Here is a 27,444-nt window from a genome sequence, read left to right as displayed (position 1 = left end):
GTGTGTGTGTGTGTGTGTGTGTGTGTGTGTGTGTGTGTGTGTGTGTGTGTGTGTGTGTGCATTCATATTTGTGTGTGTGTGTGTGTGTGTGTGTGTGTGTGTGTGTGTGTGTGTGTGTGTGTGTGTGTGTGTGTGTGTGTGTGTGTGTGTGCATTCATACATTTGTGTGTGTGTGTATGTGTGTGCGATTGTGTGTGTGTGTGTGTGTGTGTGTGTGTGTGTGTGTGTGTGTGTGTGTCTGTGTGTATGTCTGTGTGTGTGTGTGTGTGTGTGTGTGTGTGTGTGTGTGTGTGTGTGTGTGTGTGTGTGTGTGTGTGTGTGTGTGTGTGTGCGTGTATATCACTCACAAACTGGAATATGTCAGGTAAGCAGCTTACATAGACTGGATACAAGATTTGATTGTACTATAAGGAGTTATACTTGTATATCTCATTATTCATTTGGCTATTTAGACAGATAGTTAGGTAGACTGGCAGACAGACTTATTGATGGCTATATAGACAGAGAGACAGGTGGCTAGTTATATGTCTAGACAGATTACACAGATAGACAGACAGAAAGCCAGTTTGGTTATACGTATGTGTAATTTGTTCAGCACTCATGCTACCAGAAATGTTCTGAGGTATTTTTTTTATTATTATTCTGCTGCAGTCCTGGATATGAAACTGGACGATAAATAACGAATTAGTAAAATAAAAAATCACATCATTTTTTATTTTGACTGATGTGCTGCTGTCATCTCAGTTGGAGAAGCTTGCAAATTCATTACTTGGGTTCATAGGCTCATAGGTACTTACCAGGCTATTGATTTGTCAGGATCTTAAGAAGCCTAGTCTTACATTCCCATTGTAGATTTTTGCCCTTATATTTTGTATATGAATATTCCAGAGATGGGCTGAACAGGGATATGTTGAGATGTTTGCATATTTCCCCTATCCATAAAGGACAGGGATACTAAATCATCTGTGAATTTATAGCTACCAATCCACCTGTGCACATTACATCTGAATAGAGTAACAGAAGTACTTCACTTTATGTGGACTGGAGGACTGTTCAAAAGAAGTGACATTCTCTGTGATACAAACCTATCCCTCCATGTTCTATTTTGTTTGTTTGTTTGTTTGCAAAAGAGATTGAGAGCCCTTCAACAGGTGTTTATGATACCGCTGGACTTGCAATTGGGTAATACATCTGGCAAAAGAGTGTCTGTTGAAGCTCATTGTACAAGGTAGTGGTCACCTCTGAGTTGTCGGTATGATACTGAGAAGAAGGACAAGGCTTTGAGATGGTCTGCATAGGTTTTACAATTTATGGCCTTGATTTTCTTTTACTGAGAAAGCAGTGGATTCTTTATAATTGTGACAAGTGTTTGGACAGGTACACACCAAAATGGGCATTATACTCTATCATTGGCCTAATGAGTGGCTGAGTACAGTGGAACAATTACATCCTTGGATATTGGTGCAACAACTTTAGATAATAAGTGATGCAATGAAAAAAGGTCTTTCTTCCAATAGTGAAGACATGGTGATCAAAGGACAGTTCACTGCTGACATAGGTTCCCAGATTCCAAAGTACTGGTTCAAGTTTCAGGGGTGTGTAGTCAATCTTATAGTTACAAGGGGAGTCATATTTGCCAAAGGATATGGTTCTCCACTTCTTGGCATTTACTTTTAGTCTTTAGTATTGACATCAGCTGTTTGTTTGGGACAGGGCCACTTGGAGAATTTTTGTGTCCTCTGAGGAGTTTATGATGACACCAAGTAAGCAGTTATCTGCAAACATGGTCAGCTAAAAACAATTAACTTTATCTTTCACCACCAAGAAGTAAAAACCTGGATATTTATTACAGAAAACCATAGGAAATAGCAGTATAAACATTGCCCTTATGTTCTTCTAATGGGATGACCATTACTTAAAATCCATATCTCCCACAGTAACAGACTGGCACGTGTTGCCTCTTTTTCTGATTATATTACACCAGTTATTGAACCATTAATGCTGTTTTTTTACAAGTCATCACCTGAGAATGACCTGCCTGCCAGTCTGCAAGGCTTTCCATAATCTTTCTAGATTTGTGACTACTTAGCAGCTGCTTCACTGGCCAAGGTTAAATATACTTCATTATCACACTTCTTACTGCTACATTTCTTAATTATGTAGTAATGTGTGGTTTGTGGCAGTTCTGTAGTAATGTGTGGTTTGTGGCAGTAGTGAAAAAGAATTAATGGCACATTATCAGTAAAAAAACCATAGAGTGAGCCAGCAAACTGTTGCCTGAAGCAAGATTTATTAAATAAATGTAGAAGACATTAAAACAACAAACAACCAGACCGGTTTCGGCTGGAATCAGAATCACAGCCTTCCTCAGTGTAAATTCAAATAATCAGATGTTGTTGTTTAAATACATACTGCTGAAAATTCATTGGTTTAACCTAAAATTGTTCATTTAAACCAGGTGGGAATAATCCACCTAATTTGACAATCCACTTTTTCTCTTTGGAGTTTAGAATCGAGTGCCAACCTGTTGAGGAAGGCTGTGATTCCGGTTCCAGCCGAAACCGGTCTGGTTGTTTGTTGTTTTAATGTCTTCTACATTTATTTAATAAATCTTGCTTCAGGCAGCAGTTTTCTGGCTCACTCTATGTTTTTTTTGAATTCTTGCCTAGAGCCGTGCAATTGCTCTCGCGCAGGAGGTCCGTTTTTGATGTTACATTATCAGTTATGCCATAACAACAATAACTGGCATGCTAAAAATGTTTCAAGAAAAGCGAACTGTTGTATGCTATTTTAAGAAAAAATCATAAGGTGATCTTGGAAAACATTTTGTTTATGCCGAATACGTCATATTCTTTGTTTTTTAATACAAAAAACTGGGAACAAGTTCTAAGCTTTTGTTTTTATGCTAAGAAACCAGACTTTCTTAGTGATATTTCAGATTTTAATTTTCATTACCAATTGCACTCTCTCAAATAAATATGTAATATGTTAACATAAAAACTGCTGTAAAAGCCTAAACACGTCACAAAGGCACTACCATGTTTGTATGAAAGAAGGCTAACTGAGAAAACTGAACAATGACACTCTGGCAAGCATTCCCCATAAGGGAATCCAAACTTATCTCTGTAGGCCTGAAGTTTTGTTCCTTCTTTTTTTCTTCTTTTACCTAAGTGTATGTTAGAAAATAATAACAACAACCACATAAATGAATTATAAAAATTCATGGTTAATAAATACAAAAATAATTAATTTACAAACCTGAATTCTACAAAAGCGTGGACGGGCATAACTTGGCAAAAACTCACACACATGCTCGTAAAGCTTCTTTCCATCAAAGTCTTGATCTGGTTTCAGCACAAGCGAAGCCATTCCAACTCTGCCATCATGTCCTAATGTAAGAAGTGGAAAATATAGTTACTTAAATAAAGAAAATAAAATTGTACCACCTTAGCTGATCCTTTTGACATGGCCACATTTATTTTCTTAATAAATATGGTAGAAACTACAAAGGAGTCTTTCACAAGCTTGCACTTTGGTCATTTTTTTTTCAGATATAGTGTACCACCCTAGTAGAGTAATATAAAATAAATGCTGCTAACCACTCAAAGATCCTCATGTATGTAGATGGAAGTGGATACATAAGAGATTACAGGCCTGTATTAAAAGTGAAACATAAACTAGGTAAAAATCAAAAGCGTGTTACATCATTTAAGACTGATTCATTCTTTCTGACTTAGTGTGCTTTTAGGTGATTTAAAAAATATTAATAACCCCAAATCCAACATGGCTGTATAGGAATGAAGAGGCAAAGCAGCAGCACATCCATCAGATGCTGGTTCTAGAAATGCAGTGCCTGCAACATTCTAAACAACTGTGCAAAAAGTACAACAAAACCCGACAGTAGAAGGCATCATTTGCTATTTCCCAGGCTACCAAGTTGGAAGTGCTCTCTGATGGTTGCTAGTGCATATACATCAGCAGTAAGATCAGGCCAGTTTTTTCATTCAGCACTAATTGATTGATAATGTGCACAGTTAGATAAAGAGACAGTGACATATCACTCAACTGTACATATTTTTGCAGAATGTCCATATTTTTGCCTCATATTTTTGGACCATTTTCATAAAATTGTGGTTTTCTAGCAAATCATTGAAGATTTAAGTCAGAAAATAATTACAGCTATTTGAGTTTCAGATTTCATACCCTTCAGAAAATTCATGCTAATGCAAAACCTCTTATTCGATCTACTTTCTATGTTTGTAAGAGCAATATTTAAAAATTGTCCCTATTTTTGGGCCTTTGGCCCCACATTCTTTATGGATTTGAACAGATTTTTTGCTCTTAAGAGGTTGAGGGGTATGGACAGTGATGACATGAAAAATAAATCATACAGAGTGAAGTTCTCTGGGTGTTTGCAGAGTGAGAATATTGACATTGTTTTTTCATTCTTAGCCCTCTATTCCTGCACAATTTTTTCTGATCAACCTTTAAACATTCAGTATTCCCCCTCCTTTCCTCTATACCTCTCATGGCATCTGAGCTCTGTCATATCAGCTGACATAATGTTATGAAGAATTATCATCATCAGCACAGGCTGAAATTTCTCATAACAGTCTTTCTATCATATTAAAGAAATCAAGTTTACATTCATGACTTATGCTTCTAACTCTGTGGTTGGACTTATTTCAATGACTGATTTACAGTTCTCTGGGACAGCTCTGCAAATTAATGTTAAACTGCTCCAGTAATGTTTGAAAAACACAATTAATATATCGCATTTAAGTTCCAACCAGTTCCGTAATTACCATTTACTTTGTGTTAGGAAGGGAAGATAAATAATAATAGACACCTTCCCTTGTGTACTGTGTTTATAATTGTTTCATAAATTGCAGTTCCTTGTTTAAATCCTTATTTAAAAAAGCATTCCCCTACAACACAGCTGAAGAAGGATATAATAAACAAAATTCCAATACTGCAGTCCAGAAGCCACTGAAAGAATCTGTTTTACAAGGGACATCAGCAAATGGAAGTCTATGTTATAGCGGTATTCCACCCTCCACCATCAAAGCCAGCTGTTTTATACCAGGCATAAGGCTTCCTCGTGGAAGTTTCTATATGTGGTATGAATTTTGTTTCACGCTTTACTTGTCATTATTCACTACTGCAATCCCCTTTCAGAAGTAGGAAGTTCTAGGTACATGGATCCACATTTCTGGTCACAGAACAGTGACCCATACAGCCGTGCCTCTGCTTCCACTGAAACAGCAAGTACTTACACCCCTGGGATCACTTCTGTGTCTCTGCTCGACAGTGGCACAGGAAAATAACTTACTTGGGTGGCGTAAGCCATGGAACCTTGTTGGCTAGGCTTATGTAGGCCCTTGGGCCAATAGCCTAGTACCTACCTATGAACCTATATACCTTAATCGCCCCTGTAGTGGATGGCAGTAGAGACAATGGCCCTTCTCTGCATTAATTACTTTTGTACTGACACCACACTAAGTTCAGGAATGAGTAAATAAACTCATTGCACACAAGCAATGACTCCTGCCTACTCTGTCATATCTGGCTCTCAAATCTAACAATCTTCAATATTAATTATGTCACACATTTGGGATATTGGGAAATTGCAGATCACCTTTTGTGCTTCTGTAGGCAAATGTTCCACAACAAATTAAATTATATTTTGAATGCAGCAGATTATTACTGCAAAAGAACGGTGCCTCTTACCTGGTACAGCTACGCCATATACATTAACATTTTGGAACATATCCATCATTCCAATGATTTCATCTACTTCTGTGGTTGCAACATTCTCTCCTTTCCATCTGTACAACACAAAATGGATGAGTTATATCAGTTAAGACTATAAACACAAGTTTTTTTTTTTTAACCAGATAATCATACACAAATTTAACAGCAGACTGGTTTTCAGACAATCGTGAAAGTTATAGACAAAAGTTTCACTCTGTCTGCTCCACTCACATATATTAACTGATTTCTTGCTTTAAAATTTCATTTCTGTTGTTATCGGTTTTTAAATGTCATTATGCAAATGTCACCTCATGCTTTATGCTTGTTTTAATACCTTGACTAAGCATATATCCACACTTCTACCTTTCTTTGTGTGAAAAATCCTTGCACTGCCTAATAATAATGATTTACCATGGTAATGGCCCGTTGTCCACGAGCGCAAGTCGTCATCGGAGGTTGGGTGCAGGTGAGCACTCACTATTTAAGGGACGTGCAGCTGTTTTTTCATGCAGAATCCATCAGCAGACATGTTGTTTGGATGAGGATGGAGCCAGCTGGCAGCAACCAGGTTGAGGGTGATGGTAAGGGGCCTTCTGCTCATACGACAACTGTTTTAGTCATCCATAAAGGGCTAGTATGCCATAAGAATTGTATTAAAAAAAAAAAATAAATAAATAAATAATAAAAGGATATTTCAGAGTTGTTCTGCGGGTCACACTGGGTGGCCGGCAAAGGGGGATAGTTTTTGTAGTGAAAGGCTTACCTCTTGACTGTACAGATTTTCACAGAATGTCCAGTCTTTTGCGTCATATTCGTGGTCTGTTGCCTATAGAATTTCTGATTTTCTTGTTTTTTTTTATGGCAAATCAGTGAGGATTGAATTCACTAAATAATGACAATCATTTGAGTTAGAGACTTTATATCCATCAATAAATGCTTGGAAGGTTACCAAAACATGGTGCTTAAACAAGGTAGGATTAGGAAAGGCACATTTAAGTGTGCAGATGTCCACAGTGTCCACACATTAGCAATGTGGAGGGTTTACTTTTGGAATCAAGGGATAGGAGAATTACAGCAAAAGTCTATAGTACATGTGGAGTGGTGTACATTGCAACATGTGTTTCCTGCCAAGCATTTTATCTTGGAAAAGCTGAAAGAAAGTTTAAAAAAAAGAGAATATATGAGCATATTAATGCCATACAGACAAAGAATTGCAACAATGTTTTATACAAGCACACTCTTGAGTGTAGTGTGGCTAAGTTTCAGTTTTTCATATTTTAGAGGAGATTCCCAGAGACGTGAGGGGCAGTAGGTGCCAAGCCAGAATTGAGTACAGAGAACTATACTGGCAAATCATGTTGGACGCCAGAGGTTTCTGGGGTTAAATGATGCTGCTTCTATAGCCCCTGTCCTGAAGCGTATGGCAGCTAGGCGTTAAGGACATTTGCATCAACACACACCAATAGTGTCCCACCGGTTCCTGGGATGAATTTGGGATTGAAGTTTTTGTAGTATTGACAGGATTTGCCCACTAGATGGTGGTAAAATACTTAAAAGGAAAAGGTTAGATTCTTTTAAGAGCTATAACATTTTTAATATTGTAATAGTTTAAATTTCATTCACTTTTGTCTTTTAATTATGCAAGGCATTGATTTGTTTAAGTAAAGTATGGGTATTCCTTTACTTAAATATACGTACCTTTTATGTGAAGTTATCTTTGTACAGCAACGATTTCCTTGATTGATTGTGGAAAAAGAATTTTTATTGGTGGGTCTGGTTTGGAGATTTGTATAAATGGCAGCAAGTTGGATTTTAAATGTTTTTTTTTTTTCACATCTGATGCAGTCAGTTGATGAAAACGCTGATGTCAATGTTAAAGCGTTTATGTGTGAAGTGCTGTGTTGGTTGTCACAATAAAATTCTCTTCCTGTTGCGCTGCTTGCTTTTTGAAGGAGGCCTTTCCAATTGCATTTTGTGGAGCTTACAGTCTATTTTGGCACTAATCTTCATTTTTTTCTGTTTATATAAAATTTCATTCCTGTCGTCACTGGTTTTTAAATATGTCTCTATGCAAATGTCACCTCATGCTTTATGTTTGTTTTAATACCTTGACTAAGCATATATCCACACTTCCACCTTTCGTTGTCTGAATAAGCCTTGCACTGTCCGATAATGATGATTTACCACAGTAATGCCCAATTGTCCATAAGTGCAAGTCATCATCGGAGGTTGGGTGCAGGTGAGCACTCACTATTTAAGTGAAGTGCAGCTGTTCTGGCATGCAGAATCAATCAGCAGGCATGTTGTTTGGACGAAGATGGAGCCAGCTGGCAGCAACCATGTCAAGGGTCATGGTAAGGGGCCTTCCGTTCATACAGTGACTGATTTAATCATCCATAAAGGGCTGGTATGCTGTAAGAATTTTATTTAAAAAAATAAATAAATACATAATATGGCAGCAACCAGGTTGAAGGTGATGGCTTTCTGTTCGTACAACGATTGTTTTAGTCATCCATAAAGGGCTGGTATGCCATAGGAATTTTATTAAAAAATATATATATATAAATAAATAAATAATAAAAGGCTATTTTAGGGTTGCTCTGTGGGTCACACTGGGTGGCCAGCAAGGGGAAATAGTTTTTGTAGTGAGAGGCTTACCTCTCAACTGTACAGAGTTTTACAGAATGTCCAGTCTTTTGTGTCATATTTTTGATCTGTTCCCCATAGAATTTCTGATTTTCTTGGATTTTTGTGGCAATCATTTGAGTTACAGACTTTATATACTTCAGAAAATGCTTGGCAAATCAAGACCTTTTATTCTAGCAACTTTCTAAATTTATAGGAGCAATATTTAAAATTTGCCCTTACTTTTGAGGCTTTGTGCCCCCCCCCCATTATTTTTTGCTTTGTCCAGAATTTTTGTGTTAAAAGGTCAAGAGTTATGATGAGAGAAATAGGAATAAAAAAAAAGTGACAAAGAGGCTGATGTACGGTGAGCTCTTAGGAATAGTTTATGATTGCTGGAATCTGCATGATGTGGTTGCTTATTGTTTGCTTCTTTATTTCAGCAGTGTTGTTTAATGCACTGACTTAGGCAGTGAATCATGTTTTAATGAATTAAGGCAAATTGAGTGTTGGTCCCTGAGTAGGTGTGGGTGTATATCCTATGATGTTGTGTGTTAGCCCTTTGGATTGATGTATCAGTTGTAAATGCGTGCTTATTTAGGTTAGTGGCTGCGTCTTGTTTTATGGCAGGTTGATTTATTATGGGATAAATTATGTAGGCTGACTACAGGGAATTCAGCCAATTTTGTTTAATGTTCTAGTGGGGGTTGTGCGTAGGTTAATGGTATTACATAATTCATTGTGTGATGGTATTCTGAGTACAATGAATTTATAATACAGTTGTAAGGTTAGTATCAAACTTTATTAAGTTTTAGGCATGGCATTTTGGATAACCAGTAGTATATAATGTTAGCTCAGCATTTCATTATCAGATTGTACACATCCTTGGTTCTGTCAGAGTGTTGTTTGTTAGGAAATGTCATGGCATTCCGGAACTCTCACAGCAGCCCAGCTAGCTTTAGTCACAGTGACATTTTCAAGGAAGGAGCAGGGGAATCTCCTGAGGCTATACATTCTAGAACCTTACAGTAGTACAGGACCCAAGCAGTCCATTATTTCTTTTAAATAACTGGAACTTTGTATGACTCAGTTGGTCAGATTTCTTTTCAAACTTTTTTTTTTACATTCTTCCCTGTGCTAATTATTTCTGTGTTTCAGGTTCAGCCATGGTGCAGTCCATTAAAGAGAGATGATTGCATTTATCACAGGAAGCACTAGGGTTGATACTTGATTTGGAAATGATGGGGTAGCTGATCAAAGCTTGAGTTCCAGGAAGAGACCTTAGATGAATCTGGAACAAAGCACAGTTGTGGGACCACCACCATCTAAGAAGGCTCAGAAAAACACAGTCAGAGATGCTTCCAGCCAAAAGGTCACCTCTTCCTGCTTATCCACCATACCTACAGAAGCACAAGCTAATATCTCTGTAGGGGTTACAGGGCTTGATATTAGTGGTAGGGGTCAATCTGCTGATAATTGTTTAAAGGATTTTATAAATTCTTTGGCTGGAGAGGGTAGAGTTAGACTGCTTGACTTAGCCATAGAGAGAAACTTTTTTGCCTCTACACCTTTGGGTCCAAGAGTGGGAACAGGTACTGATGTTGACCAGATGGTGCAGCTACCTTTACCCAAATTGCATGGGGGATCTGAGGAGGTCATGGGTTCAGAGAGGGAGGTCCTACCCCAGTCAGATGAGCATATCCACTAGTTCTTGTCCCCCATGGACACACTTGGATTCACATATTCCAAATCACCTGGCTGTCATATCACAGCACATGTTTCCTCTGAAGTTAAAGATAAGATTTTAAAAGGGGAGTTTATTGATATCTTCGATCTTGTAGATAATGAGGGTAAAAAGCTCATACTAGATGCCGATAACACATCTAACAAGGACTTGATTGCAGCCTTAGCAGCCGTCAGGAAGAAGGCATCAACTAGGACTCCTGTGAAGAACTGAAATACTTGGTCTCTGGGTTTTGTCATATTTATGGCCATAATCATTGAGAAGGATATCACCCAGTCACTGCCTTTATTAGCTTACTTTGTAGCAGTAAGGGAAGCCCACCATGTGAAAGGGGGTTTGGGGTGGTTGAATTATGATCAGTGTTTCAGGAAGCTGAAAGCCATAAATAGTTCTCTCAGGTGGGCATGTAGGCACCTTTACATATGGCTCATTGCCATGACGAACAAGGAGGCACCTAAAGCACTGAGGGAGGGGTTGCTAATACAAAAAATATAAGATTTTGCTGGGCATTCAATCAGGGAAAATGTGTCAGGCCCACTTGTAAATATAACCATTTGTGTTCAGGACTTGGGAAAGGTCATCCTGTTTCTAGATGTTATGGCTTGTTGCCTAAGGACAGGTGGAATTGTTCTACATCTCAGATGTATGGAAAGATCTGTAAAGGGCGCAACTTTTCCTTTAGTGCCAAGCCACCTTTTCATGGACACAGGGTGGGCTTTGAGAGTGGACCCAAATGTGCCACATCAGACTTATTTCCCCCATTTGTCTAGGTAAGTTATCCCATATCAGATTATCTGGATCAAAGGGGAGGAACAACTATTACTAAAGGTTTTTCCATAAACTTTCCAGTCCACTCCACAGCCCTGTTAGATTCCAAGTTAGTTACCAATTTGTCATCCATCAAAGAACACAAACACATTGTGGCCATGTTAATAGAGAAAGAGTGATGAGCTGGCAAGATAATTGACCCCTTTTCATCCCCTCCATGGTTATTATTTAAAATTTACCCTATCAACCTGGTTCCCAAGAAACAGGTAGGTGAGTTCAGATTGATTCATCACTTATGTCACCCAGTGGGGGGGGGGGGGTCAGTCAATGATTGTACTGACTCCAAATTGACCATGGTACATTACTCTTCTTTGGATCAGAAGGCAGAAGTCATTATCACCTGTGTGACACTGCCAGCCCAGCTATCTGGAATTTTGTAAATAATTCTATTCCATTTGCGAATATTGATATGATTTATACAGAACTGTACTATGCAATTTGTGAATATTGATATGATTTATACAGAACGGTATGTTATGTACTGAGCTTCAAGAATGTAACCACAGCATACCTTGATGGAACATAGAAGATTAATTTACAAAACATCAAGAAAATAAGTTGAAATTAAGTGCTTTACAATGTGCTATAAAAGTTAGATAATGTAGCAAGGAGACAGGATGTCTAGAGCTAGAAATTTCTTTCTATTGTCCTGGAGAAAAGTAATTACTAGGATTAAAATGTAAACTGTTGCATTGCTTTATGACTTCCTAGCAGCTGCACATTTGAGAGATATTTATTTTTAACAGAGAGATGTTAGTTGCTTTTAGCCTTGGAACTGAAGGCAGGTGACAAAGATGGATGTCATCCAATCTGACCCAGCAGTAGTTTTTTATATTAATTTACAAACTCTTTCAGAGAAAGGCTTTGCATTTTGTATTTGTGTTTGGATCTGACAATATCCACTCATCATCATCAACATCTGCACTTGCCCTGCTAATAGTAAGTAACTACATTACAGTAATTTCTTTCAGATATAGTTAGGAATATAGTAAAGAGTAGTTTAGATGTTTTCTGTATTTATTTGAGACTATCCTGCAATGTTATTTTAAAATATTTCCTGTGATTTTGAACCCTGAAGTAACTGTATTTGTTTTCTGAGTATTATCTTGTTCTTTTATTATTTATTATTACATTTATTTAAACCTGTCTTTGTGGCTGATATTTGTCAGACATATTTAAGGTCTTACAGTACTTGCATATCTATCTGGTGACACTGTACAGGCCACTCCCAATAGCCTGGTGCTTAGTCAAAAACTATCATTTGGATAAAAGTAACATTACACAGTAGGATTGGTCACCCTTTGTAAGGGCCTTATAGTAGCTGTTAAGTATGGGTTGGTGGCAGTGAAAACTACCTTATAGTTTTGGCGGAAGGGGGCATAGCTAGTAAACCTGTGCCAACCTTTCTCAAGTGTGTGTGTGTGTGTGTGTGTGTGTGTGTGTGTGTGTCAGCTACTTGGGCAAGGATACAAAGCACTGTTTGGACAGAGAGGGTGCTGGAGAACTTGTTTTGACTCCTCAGCTGAGATCTCAACCCTATAGCTGGGTATCTGGAGAAAGAGGGAGAAACCAGCCCCAGACTGACTATGATCTCCGTGTGCTCTAAAGGGAAATTTTACTTTTGTGCGTATGTACTTGTCATCCTCCCTTGTGTACGCCCCTCACTGTTGCCAGTGGTGAGGATTGAGGCTCCTTTATTACTGGGCTAGTACAGGGGTGTCACATATTAATTGCTTGGCAGTGGTAGGATATCAACATCACATATTAATTGGTTAATAGTGGTGAGTTAGCCACATCACATATTAACTGGCTTGTAATCTTGTGAACATTGAATTCCTATAGCCTGTGTACAGTGCTCACTGAAGGTGCCTGTACTCTCAATCAGCCATGCAGTGAACATTTGGAGTTCATATCATAATTGATTTATTTTTTTTGTTAGCTTAGTTAGTTAGGGACAGCAGGCAAGCATGTAAGCAAAGGAGTATGGTAAGCTGACAATGAGCCAATTGGCTAAAATGTGCTAGGCTAAAGGACAACCTGACTAAAGCAGACATGATTGCAGCTTTAGTCACAGCTGCATCACAGAATAGCAACAAGGAGGACAATCAGACTGGCCGTGGAGATGTACAACTCTCAGAAAATGGACAGCTCAACCTTTCCACAGAGGACTTAAAAATCCATCTGAAGTTAAAGAGACTTGAGCTGAAGGCCAAGCATTTGGAAATAGAAGCAGCAGAAAAACTGAGACACCTTGGGGCTGAGGAAAATGAAAAACTGTGATGGCTGCAGGCTGAGGAGAAGAAGAAGCAAAGGCAACATAAAAAGGAGACATTGACTCTACACCAGAGTCATGGAGGTAATGGGGAAAGGATTAACTGAACCACAGAAGCAACAAAGGTCAGTATATTTCCTCCACAATTTACAGAGGGGGATAATTTTGATAGTTTCATTCATATGTTAATGTTGACCAAGGGCTCTGGATACGGTTCCTGACCCCCTTACTCTATGGTAAAGCTGTAACTGTTATTTCTAAACTGTCTGATACTGATTGTTCAAATTATAATACTGTAAAAAAAGCTGTTTGCTGGAATGTTTTACGTTAACACCTGAAGCTTATAGGAAAAAGTGTTGTCAGCATAGATGTAAGACAGATGAAAGCATGTGTGAATATGTTGCTGAGCTACTCACTTATTTTTATAGGTGGGTGAGTGGATGTCAAGTCACCACTTTTGAAGAGCTGGAAGACCTTTTGGTGAGGGAATGAGCCCTTAGCACTTTGTCTGAGGACATGAGAATCTGGTTAGCTGATAGTCCATTCTCTACTGCAGAACAGTTGGGGAAGAAGGGAGACCTATAGATAGCAAGAAGGGCACCATTGCACAGGAAATGGACACACAGTGCTGCTCATGGGTCTAAGGGAACCCATGGTGGGTAGCCCAGACTGCCCCACAGAGTCCACCAGTAACAGGGGAAGCCACTAATATTGGTACATGTCCAGGACCAAAGGTTAAATATTTTAAATGCAACCAGTGGGGCCATGTAGCATATAGATGTCCATGGAGGCAAGGTGGGGAACAAAAATGTGGGAGAGCCAGTAAGTGGGAATGACAAAATGCCAGCAGTAAGTTGTCTCGAGACAACAAGGGTACCAAACTACCACAAGAGGTTATATCCTATATTAGTGGAGGGGAAAGAGGCCACTGCTAAGAGAGACACAACGTCTGACATAACCATTATGAAGCCTACAATGGGTAAAGAGGAGCACTCTACTGTAGTCAGAGATTTAGGAGGGACCCCATCCCAAATACCTTTGGCTAGGGTTCACCTTGACTGGGATGGTCAAAAAGGAAGTCAGCAAGTAGGTGTGTTTGAGGATTTCCCTGCAGATGTCCTGATAGGGAATGATTTTGATAATGCAGTACCATGTGTGCATGCAGTTACATGCAGTCAAGCTTGGAGACAAGCATGTGGGTCTGGTAGTCTGTGGTAGACCCAGACAAACTGCACACTTGCAGCCAGTACTGGTGAGGTGGTTACTTCAGTGAAGGAGCTACCCTGTAGCTGTGAGACTGAAGGTGAGCCACAGCTGCTTGTAGGTACTGATGTTCCCTTGGACAGAGTGACTGCTAGGGCAGACATGAGTAGTCATAGTACCCAGGCTGGCAGTGAGGCACAGCTGTCAGAGGATGCTAGACTTCCTGTGGAAGGGGAGCTGGGAAGGGTTACTAAGAGAGAGTTGAGACAGGCTCAGCTCTCAGACCCTACATTACAAGGCCTGAGGGAGGTAGCTAGTGAGGCACCTGATTCCCAAGGGAAGGGGGAATCTGTATACTGGGACAAAGTTTTACTGTATAGAGAGTGGAAATCCGAGGGATGGCTAGAGGGTGAGAGAATTCAGCAGTTGGTAGTGCCCAGAGCCTACCATCTGGCACTTCTAGCCATAGCCCATGATTTTCCCTTTGCAGGTCATATGGGCATAAAACATACAAATAGATGTATTATACAGAACTTTTATTAGCCTGGGATTTCCAGAGGTGTAACAGGGTACTGCAAGACCTGTGAGCAGTGCCAAAAGGTTGGCAAGGCAGGGGACAAGGTGAAAGCTCCTTTGATAACATTGCCTGTGATTGAGGAGCCATTTCAGAGGGTAGCTATGGATACTGTGGGGCCTCTGAGTACCTCGAGTTCCACAGGGAAAATGTATATCCTAGTGGTAGTACCACATACCCTGAAACAGTGCTCCATTGAGGCAGAAAAATTGGAAAATGCTTAGTTAGAGATTTTCAGCAGGGTAGGTTTCCCAAAAAAAATACTGACTGACAGATGTGCCAATTTCATGTCAGACCTGCTGGCTTGTCTGTGGAAGTAGTGTTGGGTGAAGCACCTAATGACCACTCCCTATCATCCCCAAACTAATGGTCTTATTGAGAGGATAAATTCTACACTCAAGACTATGATACAGGCATTTGTAGACCAGTTTAAGAGGGAGTGAGAGAAATATTTGCCTCATCTGTTGTTTGCTTACAGAGAGATGCCCCAGGAATCCACAGGGTGAGGGGACCCCTAGATTTGATTCAAGATGAGTGGGAGCATGAGTGTGAATCTCACAAGGAGTCTGTTGTGACATATGTCCTAAACCTCAGGACAAGGATCAGGGAACTCATGGGCTTGGCCCAGGAGAACCTGGCAGAAATCCAACAGCAGGAAAAGATCTGATATGACAAGAATGCTGAGCTAAAGAGTATGCTGTAGGATAGCAGGTAATGGTTCTCATTTTTTTCAGACACAACAAGCTGCAGGCAGCCCTGGAGGGACCCTACAAAGTAGTAAGGAAGGTCAGTGATGTTAACTACATGGTAGAACTGCTAGGCAGGAGGCAGAGGCACAAATTGTACCATGTTAACATGATGAAACCTTACCATGATAGGGAGGCCCTTATGCTCAGTATTTGCAGTGGATGGCAAGAGAAGTCTGGGGGGCTCTGATGATTGATCGGACTAACACTTCAGTAGAAGGAGTAGCAATGTCCCAGCAGCTATCGCCTACCCAGGTTCAAGAAATCAGAGCAGTGTTACAGGAGTATGGGGGCATGTTCACTGAGAAACCAGGGTGCACCCACCTGGTGTAGCACCATGTGGATACCAGACCCCAAAAGCCTATTAACCAGGTCCCTTATAGGGTGCCCGAGAGAGTCGAATAGACTCTGACGGAGGAGATACAAGAAATGTTGGAACTAGGGGTAATTCAGGAGTCTAGCAGTCCCTGGGCCTCCCCAGTGGTACTGGTGCCAAAAAAGGATGGCAGCATCAGGTTCTGTGTGGAATACAGGAAATTAAATAGTCACACAGAGTCAGATGCTTACCTCATGCCTAGGACAGATGAAGCCCTACAGCAGCTGGGTGGGGCTAAGTATCTTACCAATACTGATCTTACCAAGGGTTACTGGCATGTGCCCTTGATTCCCAGTGCTAGAGAGAGGGCAGACTTTGTGACTCCTTTGGCTTGTATGAGTTCACAAAGATGCCCTTTGGGATGAAAAATACCCCAGTGACATTCCAGAGGCTGGTAGATCATATCCTAGCAGGAGCAGGAGATTTTGCCCTTGCTTACCTAGATGATATTGCCATCTACAGCCAATCCTGGCAAGAGCACCTTCAGCATGTCAAGGAGGTGCTGGGCAGACAACATAGGGCAGGGTTGACCCTTAAGCGCAGAGGTCTCCTAACTGGGACATAGAGTGGGGAGTGGTAAGATCTGGCTAGAATGTGCCAAAGTGGATGCCATTCAGGCATGGCCTGTCCCTGTTACCAAAAAGCAAGTGAGGACATTCTTAGGGTCAGCAGAGTACTACAGAAAGTTTGCCCCACTTACAGTACCGTAGCTGCTCCCCTCACAGACCTGACAAGGAAAAAACAGGCCAAATAAGGTAGTGTGGACCCCAGCATGCAAACAGGCATTCCAGAAGCTTAAAGGATCTTTGGGAGGACCCCCAGTGTTAGACCTTCCAGATTACAGCAAATAATTTGTTGTGCATGTGGATGCTTCTACCATGGGGTGGGGCTGTACTTAGCCAGGTTTCCTCAGAGGGAGAAGAGCATCCAGTGGTATATCTCAGTCATGGGCTCTAACCCAGGAAGAAATGCTATGCAGCTGTACAAAAGAAATGCCTAGCCATAGCGTGGGCACTGCAGAAACTTCAGCCTTAGCTGTAGTGAAGGTAATTCACTGCAGTTACAGACCACAATCCCTTAACATGGCTAGACTGGGCCAGCCAGCCAGCAAAATGCCAAGTTACTGAGGTGGAGCCTAGGGTTGCAGGCATATGATATGTCAGTGCAGCACTACAGTGGGGTTAGCAATTCCAAAGCAGATGGGCTGTCAAGACAGGGAATGGGGTAAGGTATTCCCAGATAGGCTCAACCCTCTCAAGCAACATTTAGCAAGGGTCACTTGAAAAACTAACTTGAGTTTTCGGGGGAGGAGGTATTGTGACACTGCCAGCCCAGGAGATTGTGACACTGCTAGCCCAGCTATCTGAAATTCTGTAAATAATTCTGTCATTTGTGAATATTGATATGATTTATACAGAAGTGTACTATATCATTTGTGAAGACAGATATGATTTATACAGAACTGCATGTTATGTACTTAGCTTCAAGAATGTAACCGCAGCATACCTTGCTGGAACATAGAAGATTAACTAACAACTTCAAGAAAATAAGTTGAAATTAAGTGCTTTACAATGTGCTATAAAAGTTAGTTAATGCAGCAAGGAGACAGGATGTCTAGAGCTAGAGGTTTATTTCTATTGTCTTGGAGAAAAGTAATTACTAGGTTTCAAATGTAAACTGTTGTATTGCTTTATGACTTCTTAGCAGCTGCACATCTGAGAGATATGTATTTTTAACACAGAGATGTTAGTTTCTGTTAGCCTGAGAACTGAAGGCAGGTGACAAAGAGATATGTCATCCAAGCTGACCCAGCAGTAATGTTTGATATTCATTTAAGAACTCTCTCAGAGAGGGACTTTGCATTTTGTATTTGTATTTGGATCTGACAACATCCACTCATTATCAACATCTACACTTGCCTTGCTAATAGTAATTAACTAGATTACAGTAATTTATTTTAGATACAGTTAGGAATATACTAAAGATAAGTTTAGATGTTTTCTGTATTGATTTGAGACTGTCCTGCAATGTTGTTTTAAAATATTTCCTGTGATTTTGAAGTAAATGCATTTGTTTTTTGAGTATTGTCTTTTTCTTTTATTATTTTTTATTAAATGTACTTAAGCCTATCTTTGTGGCTGATATTTGTGAGACATATTTAAGCTCTTTCAGTACTTGCATATGTATTTGGTGACACTATACAGGGCACTTCTAATAGCCTGGTGCCTGGTCAAAAACTACTATTTGGATAATAGTAAAATTACACAGTAGGATTAGTCTACTAATTAGGTGCTGGCAGTGATAACTACCATATAGTCTGGGCAGAAGGGGGCATAGCTAGTAAACCTGTGCCAGCCATTCCCAAGTGAATGTGTGTGTCAGCTACTTGGGAAGGGACACGAAGCACTGGTTGGACAGAGAGGGTGCTGGAGGTCTTGGCTTGACCCCCTCAACTGAGATCGCATCCCTATAGCTGTGCCAGTGGGGAGTCTTATTAGGGATCAGGAGAAAGTGGGAGAAACCAGCCCCAGACTGACTGTGATCTTTGTATGCTCTTAAGGGAAATTATACTTTATTGTGTGTGTGTGCACTTATCATCCTCTCATTGTGCACGCCCCTCACTGTTGCCAGTGGTGAGTATTGAGGCGCTTTGATTACTGGGCCAGTGCATGGGCATCACAGGCTGTACAGACCTCTGGTTCTGTAAGATGAATATCCAATCTGTTTTCTGTATTCTCCCAGTGAGACATGGTGAATGGCCTTATTTAGGCTTTTAGTTCAATAGGAGGATATTTTTCTACACTGCAATGCCAATGGAGTGTTCTGTGGCTTGTTTAACATTTGAAATATTTAGCACAGTTTTACATTGGTGTTGGCAAAAACAGGCCCAGTGCCATTCAGCAGTATACTACAGAGTGACTTTCTGAGAGTGGGGGAGGCTCAGGATGGTGCTTTGGAAGGGATGTCCATTTTCATGTAGCTTTGCAGTGAGTTGGAGGTACCCTTGGATGACAAGATGTCAGAGGGGCCAAGCTGGTTCCTGACTTTCTTGGGCTTAGATGTAGGCACCACTGATAACTCCTTCAAGCTTTCTCCATGCAAAATGCGACAAGTCTGGCAGTTACATTGGATATTTTTGTGTTCCAGCAAAGTACGGGTAGGAGACATCATGCAGTTACACTATTTGTTGAATTTTGCCTGTAGGGTGGTTTCTGCAGGCAGAACCTTCCTACGGTCTGTGTCTGACCTGTTGAAAGATAAGAGGCCCAAGCACCACCTGGTCAGTTTGACCAGATGGGTTAAAAAGGACCTTTGGTTTTGGTACCCATTCTTGAGCCAGTTTAATGAAGTTTCTTTTTGGCAGTCCCCGTGGACCACAGCCACTGACCTTGAGCTTTTTACTGATGTGGCTGGGGGGTCTGATGTGGGGGGTTATTTATGGGTAGCTGGTTTGCTGAAAGGTGGCTGGAAAGTTGGTTCATGGAGAGGAGGAGGGACATCACTTTTCAAGAGATTTTTCCCATCTGGGTGGCAGTATTAGTATGGAAGCATAGATTATGTGACAAGAGGATCATTTTTCACCCAGATAATATTGCAGTGATTCATTCTTTCAAAAATGTTATTCTAGGTCCAGGTGGGTCCACACAGTCATCTGGCATTTATTTTTTCTGAGTTTACAGATTAATTTGTCATTTTCATGTGTTCATGGCCCTGGTCATCTTAATCCTATAGCTGAGAGCCTTTCTCAGTTTCAGTTTGCCAGGTTTCACCTCTTGGCCAAGCATTCAGCTCCAAAGGGTACACTAGTTCTTCCGGGAGTCTGGCTAACTGGAGAAGACTAACATTATAGGTTTTGGCAAATTCTTGAACCAGCAAAAAGTACAGTTTTGTACCTACCATAAATGTAGATGTTCGAGGATCCACATTGCTGCAGTCATAACCTGTGGGTAGTCCGCTGTCCTCGGTCGGCCCGAATACCAAAGAGTTAGGCTGGCGTCGGTCATGGGCGCCCGGAGCTGACGTCAGTATGTAGTAGTACTTAAGCACATGACCGACGTCATATCTTCAGTCTTTCTTGCCCCAGATGTCAGAAGGCCTTAAAAAGGAAAGGCCAGAGCCAAAATAGTAAATAACCAACAACCACAAGAGAGAAAATAACAATTATCCCAAAGGAAAAAACAGCAACCCCAAACAATAGAGGGGAAGGAGGGAGGGAAAATAGGACTGCAGCAATGTGGATCCTCGAACATCTACATTTATGGTAGGTACAAAACTGTACTATGTTCTTCATCTCACATTGCTGCAGTCATAACCTGTGGGTAGAATCCCAAAGCAAAGGAAAAGGGAGGCTGGCAAACTAAAAAGCATTAGGAGCTGCTAACATGCCCTGTAAAACTGCAGTGGCAAACCCAGCCCTAGACTTGGAATAAAGAGGGAGATGGTAATGCTTAGTAAAAGTGTGTACTGAACTCCAAGTAGCTGCTTCCAAAATATCCTTAGTAGCTACCCCCCTCAAAAGGCAGTAGATGTGGCAGTAGCCCTAGTGGAATGAGGTCTGATCCCAGCAGGAACATTCTTCCCATGATGAGAATAACAAAAAGCAATACAATGACCAATCCACTTAGAAATAGTTTGCTTTGAAACAGCTTTCCCTTGAGAAGCCAGAGCAAAAGAAATAAATAACTGTTGAGTCTGCCTGAACTCTTTAGTTCTGCTCAAATAATAACGTAGCTGCCTGTGAATGTCCAAAGAATGCAAGACTTTTTCCCCCTTATTTTGGGGATCCGCATAAAAAGTAGGCAAATGAATAGACTGGTTCAAGGCCACATTAGAAATCACTTTAGGCATAAAAGTAGGGTTAGTACGCAAAGACACCCTATCCTTATGGAATACCAGAAAAGGTTCAACTGCCATGAGTGCCTGCAATTCAGAGACCCTCCTAGCAGAGGTAATGGCCAACAAAAAAGCAGTTTTCCAAGACAAAAACTTCAGCTCAGACGTAGCTGCAGGTTCGAAAGGAGGTAAAGTAAGCTTTTCCAACACAAAATTGAGATCCCAGGAAGGAGTAGGAGCTCTACGTGGGGGTCTTATATTTTTTGCCCCTCTAAGAAATTGCTTAAACAAAGGATGAGAAAATAAAGGAGGGTCACAATCATAGTGAGCAGAAATGGCTGCTGCATGAACCTTCACAGAGGAAAATGACAAACCCTTGTCCAGTAATTCAGTAAGGTATTGTAGCGTAAAACTCAAATTAGGTACTGAGACATCAAAGCCCTTTGCTGTGCTCCAAAGAAAAAATCTCCTCCATTTATCAGCATAAACTTTTCTAGTACTGGGCCGCCTGGCTTCCAAAATGACATCTAAAACCTGTTGAGGAAGCTGAGACCCCACAGGCTCTAAAACAGAATACGCCAGGCTGTTAGGTGCAGGGACTGCACCCTGACATTGAGCAAATGATTGCTTGACTGGGACAACAAGTGAGGAATCTGTGGCAAAGGCCAAGGAGGCTCCTGAATTAAACTCCTCAGCAGAGGATACCAGTGCTGATGTGGCCAATCTGGTGCTATTAGAATCATGCAAGGCTTGTCCCGCCTGACTTTCAAGAGTACCTTGGGAAGGAGAGGCAGAGGAGGGAAAGCATAGACGTGAAGGTTGTTCCAACTGAAAGATAGAACATCCACTTTCCAAGCTTTTGGGTGAAACACCTTTGTGCAAAATTTTGGTAGTTGGAAATTTAGTGGAGAAGCGAACAGATCTATGTCTGGAGTTCCCCAAGCCACTGTCAACTGTTGGAATACCTGAGGATCCAATTTCCACTCGTGGGGGTCCACAATTTGTCTGCTCAATACATCTGCTAGGGAGTTCAGTGCTCCTGGCAGAAACCGTGCTTGAAGAGTGATGTGCAAACTCAGAGCAGTCTCCCACAATATCATTGCTTGTCTGCAAAGAGGGTAAGAATGGGTTCCCCCCTGCTTGTTGATGTACCACATGACTGTTGTGTTGTCTGTTCGAATCAACACCTGTCCAGGTTGAAGTAAGTCCTTGAAGGCCAACAGGGCAAATTGGACTGCTAACATCTCCTTCATGTTGATATGCAAATGTTGTAGTCTGGGAGGCCACGTGTCTTGAATCCATTTCCCATTGAAGTGTGCTCCCCAAGCCAAGTCCAAGGCATCCGTCGTTATGATCTGACTCGCCTCTGGTCGGGTCACAGAGAGTCCCTTGTTTAGGTGACATTCCTGAGCCCACCACAAGAATTCCTTCTGGATGCAAGGTATTATCCGAATGACAGTGTCCAAATCGTGGCAGTGTTGAGTCCATACAGTTTTGAGATACCATTGTAGCTTCCTCATATGCAGTTTGGCATTGGGAAGTACTAGAATGCAAGATGCCATGAACCCCAAGGCTTGAAGGACTGTCCTTGCAGTCAGCCTGGACAGTACTGATAACTGCTGGAAGTACAGGTGAAGAGTTCTTTGTTTGTCCGGGGTCAGAAAAGCCATCTGAGAAGCTGTATTCAGTCTCACACCCAGAAAGCACATGTCCTGAGAGGGTACTAGACTGGACTTTTTTTCGTTCACAGAATACCCTAGGCACCTTAAAACTGCCATTACATACTGCAGATGTTGAAGTAACTTGTCTTTGTCTTGAGCAAGAATCAGGCAATCGTCCAGATAAGGATAAATTTGTATTCCCCTCTGTCTGAAGAAAGCTATTACAGGAGCCAGAACTTTTGTGAACACCCGGGGCGCAGTAGATAAACCAAAGGGCAATGCAGAGAACTGATAATGAGAAGTACCAGCCCGAAAACGCAGGAATCTCCTGCAGCTGGGCCTGATAGGAATGTGAAGATAGGCCTCTTTGAGATCCAGGCTTACCATCCAGTGATCTTTGCCTAGCATAGGCAGAAGTTGTTGTAATGTTAACATCTTGAACTTTGGAATGTCTAGGTAGGTAGGTATTGAGAATGGACAAATCCAGAATTGGCCTCCAAGTGTTTCCTTTCTTTGGCACTAGGAATAGATGGGAATAAAACCCTAGGCCTACTTCTGACGGAGGTACCACCTGGATAGCTCCCATCTGTAAAAGCACAGAAATTTGCTCCTGAGCCTCCAGCCTTTGCTGAGGAGGCACATCCGGCATGCCTTTTAAAGGAGGAAAAGTGTGAAAGTAAAACTTGTAACCTTGATTTATTATTTCCAACACCCATTTGTCCTGGGTGACCAAATGCCAGTTTTGTTTGAAAAGTGCCAACTTTCCTCCTAGAGGAGCTGCCAGAAAAGAAGGATCTGGCAGCTGAAGATACAGGTCATTGGGTCTGTTTACGAAAAGGCTGACCCCTGCCCTCACCAGAAGACTGTGCAGGAGAACTCCAAGTCCTAGGTCTGAAAGAACCCTGAGCGTGAGCCCTGCCTCTACCATGTCTAGACCTGCCCTTAGACTGAAAATCCGAAGAAGGGTAGGACCATCCTCTAGCAGGCCAATTCCTGGTAAACTTAGGGGGCTGCACCTGCAAAAAATCCTTGAATGTCTGCATAGACTTAGCTTTATCTTCCATCTTTTTCAAAACTGACTCCACAGGAGAACCAAAAAGAACTTCAGATTGAAGAGGAGCATCCAAAATCCGAGCTTTAACATGCTCTGACAAATTTTGATCCTTAAGCCAGGCATGTCTACGAATAACTGAACCAGTAGCAGCCACCCTGGATGAAGCCTGAAGAGCATCGGAACCACACTGCAAGGAATGTTTCCCAACTTGATCTGAAGCATGAACCAACTCCTGCAATTCCTTACACTCTATACCCTCAGATAAAGCATCCACCTTAGATTTCAATTGGCCTAACAAAAAGTTCTGATACTTCAGCATATGAAACTGGCAATTTAAAGCCCTCATAGCTAACGTAGAAGAGGTGTACACTTTTTTCCCCCACCTATCCAATGCTCTAGAATCTTTATCCAAAGGAACTGGATTCTTAACCACAGAAGCCCTGACACCCTTCGGCCCTTGAATAATAGTTTCCGGGTCAGCTCTAGGACTCTTATACAAATATTTATGTGCTTCTGGAACTCTGTAATATCTGTCTGGCTTGACAGTGCTACGGGGTAAAGAATCAGGATTAAGTGAAGCTTCAGAAAAAACATCCTGAACAACATCTAAGACAGGGGGAATAGCCAAAGGCCTATGTTGTGGTAAAAACAAAAATTCCCTAAGCCTTTTTCGAGAATCTGAAAAATCCTGACCTTCCCACTTGAAATGTTCCCTCATGGAATGTAAAGTTTCAGAAAAGGAAAAATCCTCTGGAGGAGAAGCAGAAGGACAGGAATCCTCTGCATCCGAATCTGAATAGGGAGGGTAATCCTGAATATCCTCAGCTGAAGACTCAGAGTAGTCTGAAGAATGCTCCATTCCCTCTAAATCTGTCTCCACCCTAGGCCTCTTCTCTGGGGGGGACAAAGATCCCCTGATCAAAGTAATCAAATCCTCTGCCATTTTCAACATATGTTTTTTAGGAACAGAAGCTGAAGAACTAGGGCTATGGCCAGTACCAGAAAGACCAGGTTTAGCCTTAGCATGGCCTTTAGCCACTGAGGTAGAAGGCCTAATAACCTTTTGTAAGGATGGAACTACAGATACCTGAGAAGCACCCTCGGCCTGGCCTAACTCCTGAGAGGCCAACTCCTGCAAAAGTAAAGGTTCCCCCTGGGATTCAGCCGAGACCTCGGCCGGATCCACAGATTCAACTGGAGGTTCCATAGAACCGGCGTCCGCAATGGACGACTCATCCGGTTTAGACCTTAAAGATTTATCTTTACGTTTTTTAGCGGTAGCGGGCGTCGGAGGATCCGACGGCATGTTGTAGTTACACCGCTTACCGAAAACAAGCCTTGCACAGTCTAATCTTCGTTTAATGGTGCGCTTATTAAATCTAGTGCAAAAGCGACACCCGACTACGTCGTGTTCAGGCCCCAAGCAAGGAATACAGAGAGAATGATAGTCCCTATGAGGTATCTGTTTCCCACAAGAAATACAATTATTAACTTTTTCTGACATCCGGATTAACTGAGGCAAGAAAAGACAAAAATTTTCCCCAACGGGGTACTTAGCCCAACTTGGTTTTCGGTCTGAAACTCGATAATTGAAAATTTCAGAACGCCGAACGGCACTTGCAAACGCTGCTTCTGCTTCGGACCACGCGGCAAGAAAGACTGAAGATATGGCGTCGGTCATGCGCTTAAGTACTACTACGTACTGATGTCAGCTCCGGGCGCCCATGACCGACGCCAGCCTATCTCTTTGGTATTCAGGCCGACCGAGGACAGCGGACTACCCACAGGTTATGACTGCAGCAATGTGAGACAAAGAACATCCAGGAAAGCTTATTCGTCATCTCTTCAAGTTTCCAATACATTCTACAGGTCTTTGATCCCAGGCAATGGGGAGTACAGTTCTTACTACAACTTTTAGTGGCTAGATTCACAGCTGGGGATTCACCTAAAACTCTCAGAGTACACCTGGCAGCTTTAGGATGGTTGGAGCCTTTTTTGGGCCTTCAGGCTGTGTCAGGAAATTAGGTTATAGGGAGGACGCTTAAGAGCCTAGAGAACAACCAGGGACCTTCCAAGGATCCCAGAAAACCCACTGGGTGACCGACTTCTCCCCCTTGTTATTTAAGATCTTTACAGGACCATTGGTTAACTTCACTTATTTGTTTCTGTAGCTGTTTTATTCACCTCTTTGTCTGCAGGTGCATTCCAAGCCAATGAACTTCTTTACCTTGTTGGGAAGATCTTGTCATCCACAGGGAGTTTGTCAATATTTTTGTTGAAAAAATCCTAGACTAACCAAGTTGGTAAAGGTCAGCAGGTGCACCTGGACAAGACCAGTGGGCTAGCTATTTGCCCCATGCACTGGGTTAGTTTGCTATTTGATATTACCCCTTAGAGAAGAAGTCGGGTTTGATTTTCATGCGGGCCTCCGGCACTCCTTTTAACCTATCAGAACATTTCTTAGGCAGGCCTTGGCAGGAAAAGGAATTCACCCACAAGGATACTCCTCCCATTCTTTTCTGATAGGTCATGCCTCAGACTTGGTCATGGAAGGGCAATCTGTGCAGGTCATTCAAAGAACAGGAAGGAGGGCCTCTGATGCCTTTTTGTTATACATCAGGCATTCATTTTTGTTTCTGCTGCAGGTAAGGAGGTGATTTCACCACTCTTATTCAGAATCATTCCTGCAAGCCTTGGCCCACCCAGCTGGTCATGCAAATTCTTTTGATAGTAATTGCTGGACAGTTCATTCTTTTGGTTTCCTGGGTCTTAGTTGGTTTCGGTTTTGGGAAATCTGGCATAGGATTACAATGGAAGAGGCCTTGCCCAGCTTTGTGATAATTCACCTCAGGGGAAATTATCTGGGTCAAGCTCCCAAGAAGATATTGTTGGCCAGAATCTCATCTGATATGGAACATTTGTGGCAACTATATCTAAAAGTAGCATTCTTTTGGTCCACTATCATCCTTAGACTGTACTGGAGGGGTGCCAGAAAGCATAGTGCCATTGAGAAAGTGACGCGTTTTATCAACAAGAGAGTCAAGAGGGCTACTAGCCAAACTGGTTTTCAGGTGATTGACCACATTTCCATTTGTAAGTGTAATTTTGCAATTTTTTCCTAGACTGTGTTATTGATCTGAGTTGTAGAAATTCAGTATAGCTGTTCAGACAGTGGTGGTGGTCTACAGATGATGTGTGCAAACTATGCTGTATAACACTACTTATTAAAAAAGTATTTAAAAAACAAAGTACATTTTTATTGCTTTATCAGCTTTCCAGTGGAGCACATTGGAAAAAAAATAATACCTTTTCTCGTGTTTTTCAGCTTTCTAATGGAATCACTGTGTTGCATGCATTGCAAATTTAAATTTAATATATTTGAGCAATATAGGGCTGTAATTATAATTTAAAAAGTGTGAAATATGACAGATGACATTTTGAAAAAAAATTAGCTGCCAAAGCTAATTTATCAAATAAGTATTGTTTATCTTTAATCTGTGGGATTAAGGTGTTTACACTACAGTTGTTCTGATATGCATGAAAAGCCTTGCTTTCTCATTTTAACTTGAAGAATGACATGTTGAATGTATTTAATAGAAAACATGATGGCCAGACATATGCAAAGCCTGCTACTTCTTTTGAGAGTGAGTGCCAGATGAATGAGGTGACAGGTTTTATTTAATAACTCCAACGAACTGCAAAGAAATAAAACAAATAATAAACAAACAAGACTTCTAACAGAACATAATCCTTATTATTAAGTCCATGTCATAG

The 27,444-nt window shown here is 41.3% G+C and overlaps 1 protein-coding gene across 1 annotated transcript in view; it reads right to left on the bottom strand.

Moving 5' to 3' along the window:
- Nucleotides 1–27,444, bottom strand: part of LOC122793088 (long-chain fatty acid transport protein 6-like) — a 335,770-nt gene that overhangs the window by 18,263 nt on the left and 290,063 nt on the right. The window contains exons 8-9 of the mRNA XM_044060809.1: nucleotides 5,731–5,828; nucleotides 3,259–3,389 (exon numbers count right to left, since the gene is read on the bottom strand). Of these exons, the coding sequence (XP_043916744.1) occupies nucleotides 3,259–3,389; nucleotides 5,731–5,828 (229 nt within the window). The remainder of the gene's footprint in view (nucleotides 1–3,258; nucleotides 3,390–5,730; nucleotides 5,829–27,444) is intronic.

Source organism: Protopterus annectens, chromosome 2.part0 (genome assembly GCF_019279795.1).
Source record: "Protopterus annectens isolate FY-2018-M chromosome 2.part0, PAN1.0, whole genome shotgun sequence".
In the NCBI taxonomy this organism is placed as follows: Eukaryota; Metazoa; Chordata; order Ceratodontiformes; family Protopteridae; genus Protopterus; species Protopterus annectens.
This window is presented reverse-complemented; position numbering and strand designations above follow the sequence as displayed.